The sequence below is a fragment of the Nylanderia fulva genome, unplaced genomic scaffold (assembly GCF_048542155.1).
Source record: "Nylanderia fulva isolate GAGA-0341 unplaced genomic scaffold, ASM4854215v1 Scaffold28, whole genome shotgun sequence".
NCBI lineage: Eukaryota > Metazoa > Arthropoda > Insecta > Hymenoptera > Formicidae > Nylanderia > Nylanderia fulva.
Genome location: NW_028190347.1, coordinates 132379 through 144870, shown reverse-complemented (window position 1 = coordinate 144870; position 12492 = coordinate 132379). Strand labels below are relative to the sequence as shown.

The 12492-nt window shown below is 29.7% G+C and overlaps 1 protein-coding gene across 4 annotated transcripts in view; it reads left to right on the top strand.

Annotated features, from left to right (window-relative positions):
• Positions 1-1753: 1753 nt before the first annotated feature.
• The window catches only part of ETHR (ecdysis triggering hormone receptor), a 39558-nt gene continuing 28819 nt past the window's right edge, over positions 1754-12492 (top strand). The window contains exons 1-4 of one of the 4 annotated variants that reach the window (XM_029313478.2): positions 1754-2781; positions 3064-3876; positions 4251-4369; positions 4764-4926. In XM_029313478.2, coding sequence (XP_029169311.1) covers positions 3801-3876; positions 4251-4369; positions 4764-4926 — 358 coding nt within the window. In that variant the 5' untranslated portion in view covers positions 1754-2781; positions 3064-3800. Of the gene's footprint in view, positions 3877-4250; positions 4370-4763; positions 4927-12492 lie in introns of all 4 variants that reach the window. The other 3 variants (XM_029313479.2, XM_029313477.2, XM_029313480.2) reach the window with 3 other exon arrangements.

The window sequence follows — 12492 nt, the reverse complement described above, 5'->3', positions numbered from 1 at the left end:
AGTAATAAACTTCGTAAAATTTATTTATATAAATGTGTTAAGTTTATAAATTTTTATATGAGGAAGAGATACATTTTTTATGTAATTTATAAAAATCGCATTTTTGTCATTTGTGTAATTTTCTAATATTAAGAAGCGGAAGATTATACTGCGATTCTCCTCTTATCGACTATTTATTATGAAACTGTTGAACCGTAAAAGAGACTGTTCTAAAATGAGTTTTATGAGTTCCTTCTGGTTGAATCACGATTATATACATGACGTCAAAGTATCAATTGACTTTCAAAAGCTATCTACTAAATATCACATTTGAAAATTAATTTTAGTTAAAATTTCTCAGCAAGACGTAGAAATATTTTATTAATTGATGTTAAAATCATATATTTATTATGTTTGTTTTGTACGAAGATACTATTTCAAAGTGGAAATAATAATTTTATGTGATGTTTCTAGTTTAAAGGTATTTACCAAAATGTGTAAACAAGAAAGAGGAAGTTTGCTTGTAATTCTGTTTAAAATTTCATGAAAAATAATTAATCTATTAAGGAACAAAAATTGGAATAATCTCTTTATAAAATTATTCTTTATTTTATATATATTTATTATATTAATCAGAAATAAAATGATATATATATATATATAATATATATATTATTTGTATACATATATGATATTTTATTAATAAAAATAATTTTATTAATAAAAATTTGATAAATGTTTTATTTCTGGAAGAGATTAAAAGAAAATTTCTACAAATATTTAATAGTGCAATTATATGTGCTGTTATTTTGGATATTGCTATTTCTGCATTATTTGTAAAATAAATTATCACTAATGTTTATGATTATATGTTCGAGAATGTGATCATGCACATGTCATGGTCAATATTTTCACGTTTTACGAGAGTCATGTCATGTATACATTGGATTTATCATAAGTAAAACGAGACATGTACTCTTTTCTCTTATCAGTGATACATTCGGATATAGTACCCTTTCTTTGTCTATAAAATTATAAAGTGTATGAAATAATTAAACGTATGTTAACAAACAACTATAATAAAATAATAAAATATCACATGAATTAAAGCGATTATTAATCGCTTTAATTCATGTGATATTTTATTATTATTATTATTTAATTATAATTTATATATATATATATATATATATATATATATATATATAAATTATGCTAAAAAGATTCATATGTCAATAGCAGGTTTAATATAATATATTGAACATAATACATTGAGTGAATTTCTCTCGCTCTCTCTCTCTCTCTCTCTCTCTCTCTCTTCTCATTTAAACAAATATCATTGCACACAATTTTGCGGTTTTAATTAAACCATAAAATTACGTGCAAAATCAACTTTTCATTTCGATAGAGTTTATACCAAAATTATATTGTAATAAAGTATCATAATATAAACTTTGTAATAAAATAACATATACCATATATACATATACAATATGTGTAATAAAATATGTATGTTGAAAAGTTACGAGAGTAAAATTATTATTATAAAATAATAAATTCTTCTCGAATGAAATAGTATCTTAAATACAATAAAATTAAATTATGTTGATATTTAGGAAAAAAATTCATTAATTATGAGAGATTCTTATGGATTGTGATAAAAAAATACTGTGATAGGGAAAAGAGAGTGCGCATGCTCTCAATGAAAGGGAGGTGCGTTCGAGAGTTTAGGCGGGTTGTAAGCTTCGTGTTCCATTCAGTTTACCGGCACTATTTGTACGCCACGGTTCGGGTTTCTCTTAGGCACGTGTAACTTGACAGGTGACAAAAAGGTAGTGGGTGCATCACGTGACCGTGTGATTGGTCAGACCAAACTGTTGTCAATCATTATTGCGCGTTGCACACAACGAAAATATATTTCTCATCTGCGGAGAAAGAAATAGACAATTCGATTAAAAAGACATTCAAGACATTTTATTATGCAACGTTTAACATCGTAAATCGCACGCTGAAGTTTAAGAATTTCTGATCGTAAATTTGTTCGCGACAAAATTGAAATACGATGTTCATTCGATACGGTGCAATTATAACTACGTTGATGCGATTGATTAAATGAAAATAAATTAAATTTAATTTCAGGAAATGCGCGAGTGATTGCGACTACACATTCAATCGAATTAAACACTGTCAGGACAAAATTGAAAATGGATTATTAGTTGTCTATAAAAGATTGAATTGTTCTCAATTCATTAGAATAAAATCATAGTCGCAAAGTTTCGTATTCGTAAAAAATATGAGGATCTTGATCGTTTACATGTGTAAATAAAATCTTGTCTAATTAACTAGCAGTTTATTAACTTGATTTTTAGAAGCAATTATTGAAATAATTGACTCGTTAATTTCAAAAGAAAGTTTTTTCAAACTTTTCCGAACTTTAACACTTTGATACGAGAAATGATTCGAACAATAAAATTTTTGCTAAATATAATATGAAATAGATAAATTTCGTTTTTTAAAAAAATCACGCGTGAAATATTTTAGATGTTTGGATGTTTACGTTAATGGCATATCTGCTAATATCAAAACATGCGAAGTAGCTCTCCATTTGAAATTGGATGGCAACTATTCTGAGCGTGCTTCAAACTTTTAATGATTTTTCTCGCAAAGTTGAGAGTGCGATTCTTGGCATTGCTCTAGACGCGTTCTTCTCTCGCCTTGCCAATTCATAGAAAATTTATTGTACAAAATTGCACGGAGCATTGAGAATAGAATTCTATAGCACATCGTAGGATTTCCATCGAGGTAATGAGAAGAGAACATATAGATAATTTGAAATATTAATTTAGTGGTTTATTCAATAGATATCGACACTTTTTTCTTTTTTATTACATTTATATAGATAAACTGCTATTCAAGTAAAAATATGCAAATTTATTTATTCATTTTACACGGTTACTTTACACATAAATAAATCGAGTTCATTAAATAAGAAAGTCGCAAAATCATGTTTTACAAGAACAAGAAAATTAATAACGGGCAAGAAAGTAATTTTAATTAGTCATGTGAAGACGTGAAATACCCAAGTTCTCAGACCTAGTCGAAGACCATAGAAGATAAACATTTGTTCGAAGCTTTTCGCAAATGAACTTACTATCCGAGCTATTCGATGAAGAAAGCGTTAAACGAAATCCCCTTTTAAGTGACGAAGCCAATCAGGATGTTTCGTAAAGCGGAGCTATTTCTCGCGATCTCTTTAAGAGCTCTTTCCACATCAAGGTAATTAATGGTGAATATAGGGAGACGAAAGACTTTATGATGTCACTTAACGTTTCTGACTCGATTAAAGTGACAGTTACATTAAAATTACTCGCAAAAACGACGAGCGAGATTCGTGACGTAAAGCATCATCGCGTCCTTGCGCCCTCTAATGCTGCGATTCCTAATGGATTTTCTCGAGCTGCATCTCGACACTCGGCAATTTCTCGAAATTCTGATCGCGAGAATCGTCGTGCCGGCACGGCCGATGTAAAATTGAAATTCCTCTTACGAAAACGCAAGAGGGAGATCGACGTGACGCTGCTCCGCGCGATCCGTTCTTCCATGTAAGGCCTGTAAATATGTAACTTAATCGGGGAAGCGCGGCAAATCGCCGGGAAGTGGAAGTACGTGATAGTGTAAACTTACTCGAGTGTACATGAGATACGTGATCGCGAGGGGATTTAGTAGTAGCGGCTGGCCTGAAAAGTGGAAAAGAACGTGGACGAGAAAGTAGAGGAAGTCGCGTTAGACATATATGAGGGGATAGACATATTAACGACACGATGTCTACCATCGCTTTTGAAAATTCCTCCTATTACACGACGGCGATCGGCAACAGTGCGCTCGACGGATTCTCAGGTAATCTCGAGACTTGGTGCACAGAGACAATTTGGAATTTTCTCTTACAATTTGCCCTGAAAATCATGCTAATCGTGGGGCAATATGATATTAGAATTTTATCAAAATTTCTTTAATTAATATTTACCACAATAAAAAATATTAATATATGTACATAGTAAATTTTATTATGTGGCAAATATTAATCAGAGAAACTCTTATAAAATATGGTACTTCCAATATCATATTGTCTCATGATTACCATGATTATCAGGGTAAATTTTGAAAGAAAATTCTTTCTGTGTTTCGTCAAAAGGATGCTATGATAATTACGAATTTATAGTGTCCAGAGAGATCCTGATAAGTATTTCGCGTAATCTCGCGCATGATTACAGTAATCGAGCCGGAGAACGCCACTTCCGCCGCGCTGTACATGCTGCCTGCTTACATCCGAACGACTTCGATGATAGCCTGTATAATCGTCATGGTTTTGGGGATAATGGGCAATTTAATGGTAATTTTTGTTAAAACGTTTTTTCAATCCTTATTAGCAAAACAAAGAAAATATACAGTCGTCCACAATCGTTTATCCGCGATTTACGATATAGTATACTACACGGAGAGAATTTTCTCTTAGAATTTAACCTGAAAATCATGAATCTTGTAAGAGTTTCTCTGATTCATATTTACTACAATAAAAAATATGAATATGTACATAGTAAAATTCATCGAATATATTTTCTATCTTATTGTGGTAAAAATTAATTAGAGAAACTCTTATTGCCTTACGATTAGCATGATTTTGAGGGTAAATTCTAAGAGAAAATTCTCTCTGTGTATGGCTCTATCAATGTAACCGACCTCTTTGTCCGGAACCGCTGTAGCTCCCGGGTGTGTAATATCCTTAGGTGCCGTTAGTCGTGCTGCGGGGTAAGGACATGAGGAACAGCACCAACATCTTCCTCGTGAACCTGAGCTTTGCCGACCTTTGCGTGCTCGTGATCTGCACGCCCACCGTGTTAATCGAAGTGAATTCCGGACCGCAAATCTGGCCTCTTGGAAAGCACATGTGTAAGTCCGCGTTTTGGTGTATTTCTATTCCTATCTTCTCTCTTGACCGACATGGACACGGCGCGATGATCCGTTAGTCAGTTAGATCCAAAAATATCGGAAGCTATATATTTCCTCGACGAATGTACATATATACGTTTTAATAGGTTTGCATCGCGCTTTCCCATTTCGCGAATCCGGTTCGTTAGCTGGCATGCATATTTTCTACTGCGTCACGAGAACTCGAATATGCGAGACTAATGCTCACCGGAATTTCCATTCACGATGTCAATATCGTATTTATAAGAGACAGTTTTTTTCTCTTTCAAATTATTATATCACATGCGTACAAGAAGCTAAAAACTAAATCACCAGATGACAAATTATGGGAATTTTAATGAATTTTTATTTTATTCTTACCTCAGATTATTGATCACTTTAGATATATATATTTTCTAGTGAATATGCATACATTAATAAAACATTATATTATATATGTAGATTTTATAGTAAATATGCATAATATTAATATGATTGAGCTGGCGTGATAGCATGTATGAGTTATTAAAATGATCATGCCAGGGAAATTAATATCTCCTTTTAATTAATTTTAATTGAAAGATTGAAAGTTGAATTGGTACTAATATTTGACGATACGTAAAAGCGAAACAAATTTTGTCACTAAATTCATTGGCATTGCCGCAATTATTATCGTTAAGCTTGCATATCGTTTAAAATGTACGATCTTCTTAGTCGCAGTCATGTAATTCGAACGTTAACATTGTTGGGCGCCATCCAAGAGCGAGGGCTTGTTCGCGTTAATTTGTCTCATAGCGTGACAGAACGGTGGATACAGGCTTTTATCCAGAGTGCATGGCAATGTCAGTCAATGCATCGCAAAAGCGCTGCAAATTCTTCAAATTTATAGGAGCATAGAATTTGATTTTGTTTCACTATTCTCGAACAGAAAATTCTGAAAAAAAGTTCGCGGCTTATCTTCTACATTGACATATAAATTAGATCGATTTATCGGGGCGCGCTCACAGATACGCGATTAAATTGCAAACTCGATAGATGGACATTAAATCTAATCCGATCTTATTCCACTCATCTTGGAAGTCGATCATATTATTCACTTGAAATAATATTACGCGAATTTTGACGAGCGCAATAGAAATTGTTTCAGCATATAAAATATTTCATTGAAATTGAAATATTGTCTCTACGATAACTGATATTTATTTATTCAAATTTTCTATTTTTTATATAATTATTAATAAAAATTGATTAATTATAATATTGATTAAAATATATCATTTCTATTTTTTATACATATATCAATAGTGGGATATAATTTGTTTTTTTTTTCTGTGTGCAGAATATAACAATGATCAAATTTTCTGCCGATGTTAATATATTGTAATAAGACATGTATTTAAAGTGTAAAACAAATCATTTTAATTATAATAGGTTTTGTGTTTTTATATCATTTTTATCTATTCTTATTTTTCTCTGTTTTATTATTTATAATTTGTAATTATTATTAAGCTAAATTTGATAAAATAATCAATTTAGTTAAAAGATAAAATTATTTTCGAAAAGTCGACATTAGTTTTATGTGAAATGAGATTTTTTTTTTAGTAATCTGTGTTATAGAAAAAGATTCGAAAATCTTTGAATATCACGGTTATAATGGTATCACTTTACTTAAATTTTTACGAGCTTAATACGAAAGCGCAGAAAAATCTCCTCCGAGAGAAAATCTCATCGACAAAAATAGTTTTGTTCTTGCACTTTACTGCGTGAAGTTAATCGTGAACAAATGTGAAATATCGTGCACATGTACTGTTGAAAATCCCAAATGCTGTAGGATTATTAATAATAGTTACGCTAACGGCTGCTGCTATTATAATTCAATTCTTTATATAACGTTTTAACGTAATCTTTATAACGTTTTAATATTTTCTTAAAACGGTAAATATTTTTGATATTGATTTACTGCTAGAAATATTAGTAGTATCATGATACAATTGATCGTGATATAAATTGCATATTAAACAAGTTATATTAATGTCTTAATAAAGTAATGTGATTTACTAGTAAATAAAATATATTTAATATTTGACATGAAAATTAAAAATATGTTTCTGATATTTGTAATAACATTTTCTGTCTTCCTGAACTTTTTATATTTGATCGAAACAATAAAATTATATAAGTTTTCTGAAATATGTGAAAAGTTCTTTTGATAGAAATAGAGTAAAATATAAACGACAAACTAATGATTCAATATTTCCCATTTTTCATTTCTTGAAATTGCTGTTCTTGTGATTTTGTTATTATTATTGAGACTACTGCAACTTATTGTGTTCTTCCTTCACGAGAATAACGTAAAAATATTGTAGTAACTCAATTCTTCGAGTCTCTTGTCAATTTTTATATTGCGTTTTTTGTGATGCAGTTATTAAAAATACTAGGAAGCAAAGTAACCTTTTTTTTATTGCATTCAATGCAAATAAAGCACAGAATGAAATAAAAGAAGAAAACTATAACATATTTTTTTCACATATCGAGTAACTCACGTTCGCCCGCGAACGAACATCGAAATATCTGTGCTGGTAAACCGTTGGTTCCATATGGTGTTGCGGGGGTGAGAGAATCTTTTTTACAATTTTTTACGAGCAACTACCTATATATATATCGACTTTTCGAGGCGTGTAAAAAAGAATGTTCGAAGGGAGAAAGTTGCCGGTGGCGAAGTCGAGGTTGAATCAACCAGTGAGTAGCAAAACCGTGAGAGATCTTCATAGATTATACGAGATGCGTTTGCCGTGAAGGGTCGCGACGGTGGTCCAGATGGGGTGTGGCGCAAAGAGAGGGTAGCATTTAGGCGCGTCTGGGTTTTATGAGGCGCATACGGCGTATGCTTCTCCCTTCCTCCGAGACATCGACATACCTTTCTCGCCCAACATTCCTTCAGAGATGCTGTCTGATGTCACGGTCGAGGCCGCGCGTTTATTGCGACGTAAAACGTATTACGGCATTATCATTAGAGCGGATATTTTACTTGAAAAATGAAAAGTTTCCTTATACTCTTGTTCTAGCTCGAAGTGATCGATTAGTCTGACTGGTCGCGATTTTCTACGCGCGGAATTTTAATTAAATTCTTCGACGTTAACCTTTTCAGGTCCAGTGATTCCACTTGAAATCACTAAATTTCAGCATTATGCATTTATTATAACCGGTATCGCGAGTTTTTGTAGATAGATTTGTAGTTAGACTTGCTTTTGCCGGAGGAGAAAAATCCTTTTAGTATAGTATCTGTTTGTGCACATAACTTAATATCAGTTAGAAAAACTGAGAATTCACAGTTAAAAACATTAATATTTGACGAAATTATTAAAAATATTAATTTAATAATATTAAAAATGTTAAATCTCAATTTTTTAATTATTTGTAACTTTTACGTTTATAGCGTTTACATTTTTTATGTCTAGTAAACAGGACATTTGCTTAACTACACCCACGCGTTGAACTTTTGTTGATATTTCCAAATATAATACAACATATATATAATTAACAGTATAAATTAAACACGAAAATATGTTAATTACAAACAAGATAACAAACATTTTTTAATGCTACACATTTTCAAAATATCTGTATTTTATGCATAAATATTGATATTTTTGCATATAATACTAGTTTTATTTATTTTTGACACGTATTTATTAAAATCATATTAAAATAATTTATTTTTTTATTTACATAATATTATTCAAGCATATTTGAAATAGTTATTAATAGTTAAGTAGGAAAAGCACCAAGCTAATTGTGACAATAATTATTCGTCATTTATTGTCTGGATAATAAAAACTGTTGTATAACAGTTTTCTTTATTCTTCAGACATTGACTAATGATCGACATTGAACGGTTAATTATTAAATTTGGCACAACTGTTCACCAATGAACGTAATAATGAGGAAACACGATGCGATTTTTCTAGTAATAGGTGGGAAAGATACTATGACTAATAAAAACTTTGTTTCATGTCGACAGATGTTCAAAGTTGTCAACGTTGTGGAAGTACGATATAAGCGAGTTCTTTCTTTTATGAAATAAAACATCCCTTTCGTGTCGACGAATTTATTGGGGATTGTAACTCTTTTGCGAAACAAAATATGTGACAATTTTGACATATTCTAGGACATCACTATTTGTGTTACATAAATTGCTCGTCAGAAAATTATGAATTTAATTGAAAGTTTCTTGTTTATTAGAAAAGTTTTATATTTTTTTGATTAATAAATTTTAAACCCAAAATTAAATTTTGTTTTGAAATACATGAATTATTAAATAAAATATTGTAATAATAGAAATAAAAGTTCGATTTTTCAAAAAAAGATATCGCAGTTTTATGGACAATTATATATTATTTATTATAAATACAGCTGAATAATACATGTAATTGATAAATAAATCCAGTTTGCTTTTCTACGATGCGATTGCTTCATGACGCACGATTGCTTTCTATTTGCTAGATATAGATTATGTACTGTATATATACATTATTGTTTATTATGTTTATTAAAGCGTTTTGAGTAAAAATTTTATTATTTCTCAAAGAGAAGTGATACAATCAGATTTTACATAGCATGCATTTTTACGAGATATTATCATCCATGAATATGATCATTTTTTGAAATACAATCTAATTTTTTGTTAATGTAAATTGCAGTACAAATCGAAATGTAAATATGTATCTCAATCAGTAGATACAAATTGCATTGCTATTTTAAAGTTGAATGCATACACAATTTCGAAATAATTATTCCATTTATTTAATTTTACATATAAATTAATTCAAAAATTCTTGATACATTGTGTGATATTTTCTTTCCGATCGAAACTATGACTTAAAAAATGTCTCGATTGTAAACGTCAAAGGGATAATCTAGGTCGTAAAATCACATTTCTCATTCTGCATAATTTGCATTATAATGATGTTTATCGCGCATTTAATGCCGTCTCCTCAAATATTGAAATAACTAGTATAACTTATACATACATTTACCATGCATATTGTGGTATTATTTTCTAAAGGAGAGAGAAGGATAGAAACTTGACACAGAAAGACAGAGTGTGCGATAAAAAAAAAGATAGTCTATCCATCGCTATATATAACGCACTGTTTAATTAAAGCCGAGGTTTCGAGTTTGTACGAGGCTAAATATAGATCACGTGAGAAATATCTTCTTTTTTTCTCTTTTCGCACTCGGACCAACTATTTACATTTCATGCAATTTTACTGTCACGTGACAATGACCGCTGGCGAATTGTGGATCGCCATAATTCTTTATGAGAAATCACAGTGCAGCTGAGTGTGCAGTCATCATAAAACATGTCTGTCTGTTCTAAATGAAACTTTTCAGTCTACGAGTCAATTTAGCTAATGACTCGAGCGAAAAAGCAAATCGTAAATATTTCTATTTTATTACATAGAGAAAGAGAAATTTACTATTGTTTTTTTCTGCAAGAAAACAAAAGCAAAAAGTAAAATTATATAAGTAAATTTTTCTGTTTCTTAAAAAGTCATATATTGTGCATCCACATATTTTATATATAAAAATAAAATAAATGAATAAACGATTTTTAATGATTTTGTTTTAAGTAACATTTTAAGAATTAGTCGCTATCTATAAAAATAAATATATAATATATATAAAAATATATAGAAAAATAACATGTATGTTATTTCGTCACATATATTTTTATATTAATTATAATAATTTTTGGTATTTGTGCAATTTTCCTGATCGCAATTTTATAAAAGCCATTGTGAATATAGAACTTGTACTTCATTATCAATAATACTTTAGTATAGTCTATCTTCGTAATTGTTCCTTTCGTAATTGTTTCTTTCGTAATTGTTCTTCTTAAATGTTGAACAGAACGTTCCATTTAATATTTGATGCTTGACTTAACTAAATACCGCTTCCAGCAAAAGACCATCATAGCCAATAGCATTTGTTTCGTTATATTATTGCATGCTGTTCTTTATCTTTTTCTGTATTTACTTTGCATTGTACCATAAACTTTATCTTGCAAATTTTTTCGTTCGAGAAAGAAAGTGCGATGTCGTAGAAAAGTGTCGTTGACATTCAACTCTAGATTGTTCAGTCGAGAAACACCTGTTGTTATTCACTCTTGCAAAGCTAAAGCACAAACTGGACTTATATATAATTATATTAATAAGTTTTATTTAAAACATATATGTTGTCCATAAAACTAATTTTTCTTCGACTTTTATTTAATTAAAAACTTATTTGACGATTTAGTAAATACTTAATAAGTCAAAAGCAACTATAAATTAATGTAAAATACAAGATATTAATTTGAATATCAAAATAATATAGTAAGTAGAATATCAAAGTAATAGAGCAAGAATATTTAATTGAAATTTAAATTTAATTACGTTTGTAATTAGAGTTGAAAATAATCTAATTTTATTCTATCTAGTATTTCATTTGATTTTAATTTAGTTTATGAATGCTGCCGTTAAAGTATTTTAACTCTCATCGTTAGAGTCGAATAAAAACAAACAGCAGATGTAATTAGATTTTTACAAAAACAGAAACTTTATCCGCCCGAAAAATCTCACCTAAAATAACAGAGTTTAGATTCATTACTTCTAAATGTGATGCGTCGTGTCGACGATTGCTCTGTTAATGAAATGATGCGTGAAAGAAAACACAAATGAGAGAATTTCTATTTTGAAAATATTTACTATTTTACTTAACCAGGCTCGAACTGTTTATATCTTTAGACTCAAAAATGTTTTAAAATACTTTAATTTCTAGTATAAACTATGATTTGGGTATTGAAAAATTCAAAGTATATTTGTAATATCGGAAATTAAAATTATTTGTAGTTCAATGCTTAAGATGTAAACATAACGCTATGACTTTTAAATTTCTCTTCATTTTTCCGATGTACCGTTCGTGAAACGTTCGTTTAGATGATGTCAGTTAACGTCGTTACCTTTATTTACCAAGCAGTTAATATGCATGTGACGTAAGTAAAATTAAAGTTCAAGTAAAATTAAAAAACATTTTGCTCATTATATCATTTGACAGGCAATCTGCAAAGACGAAATACATGTTACATCAAAGTTCAATATTGATTTTCGTTCAATCCATCCTTATGAAGTTATAATTGAGTTAAACTAATGAATATACTATTAACAAAAGTATAACTACAATTAAAACGCATTAAGTACAAATGATCTTTATTTATGAAGTTACAAGCGTAGAAGTCATTTACATCTTGTTCCAAAATGTTTCGAAATCAGCTTTTGCTAAGTCACTCATTAATTGAAAAGTTATTTGAATAAATTGCTCTCGTTAATTTCTACTTATTATATAGCTTAACGCTATGAGAATTTTAATTAAGTTCAATTTTGAAGGCAATTAACTAAACTTAAATTTAATCTGTTTATAAGAAATTATTGCAATTTTTTTTATTGTAAATAGAAAATATAAAGTTGAATAAAACTCATGAATCTTAATAAATGTTATCATAATCAT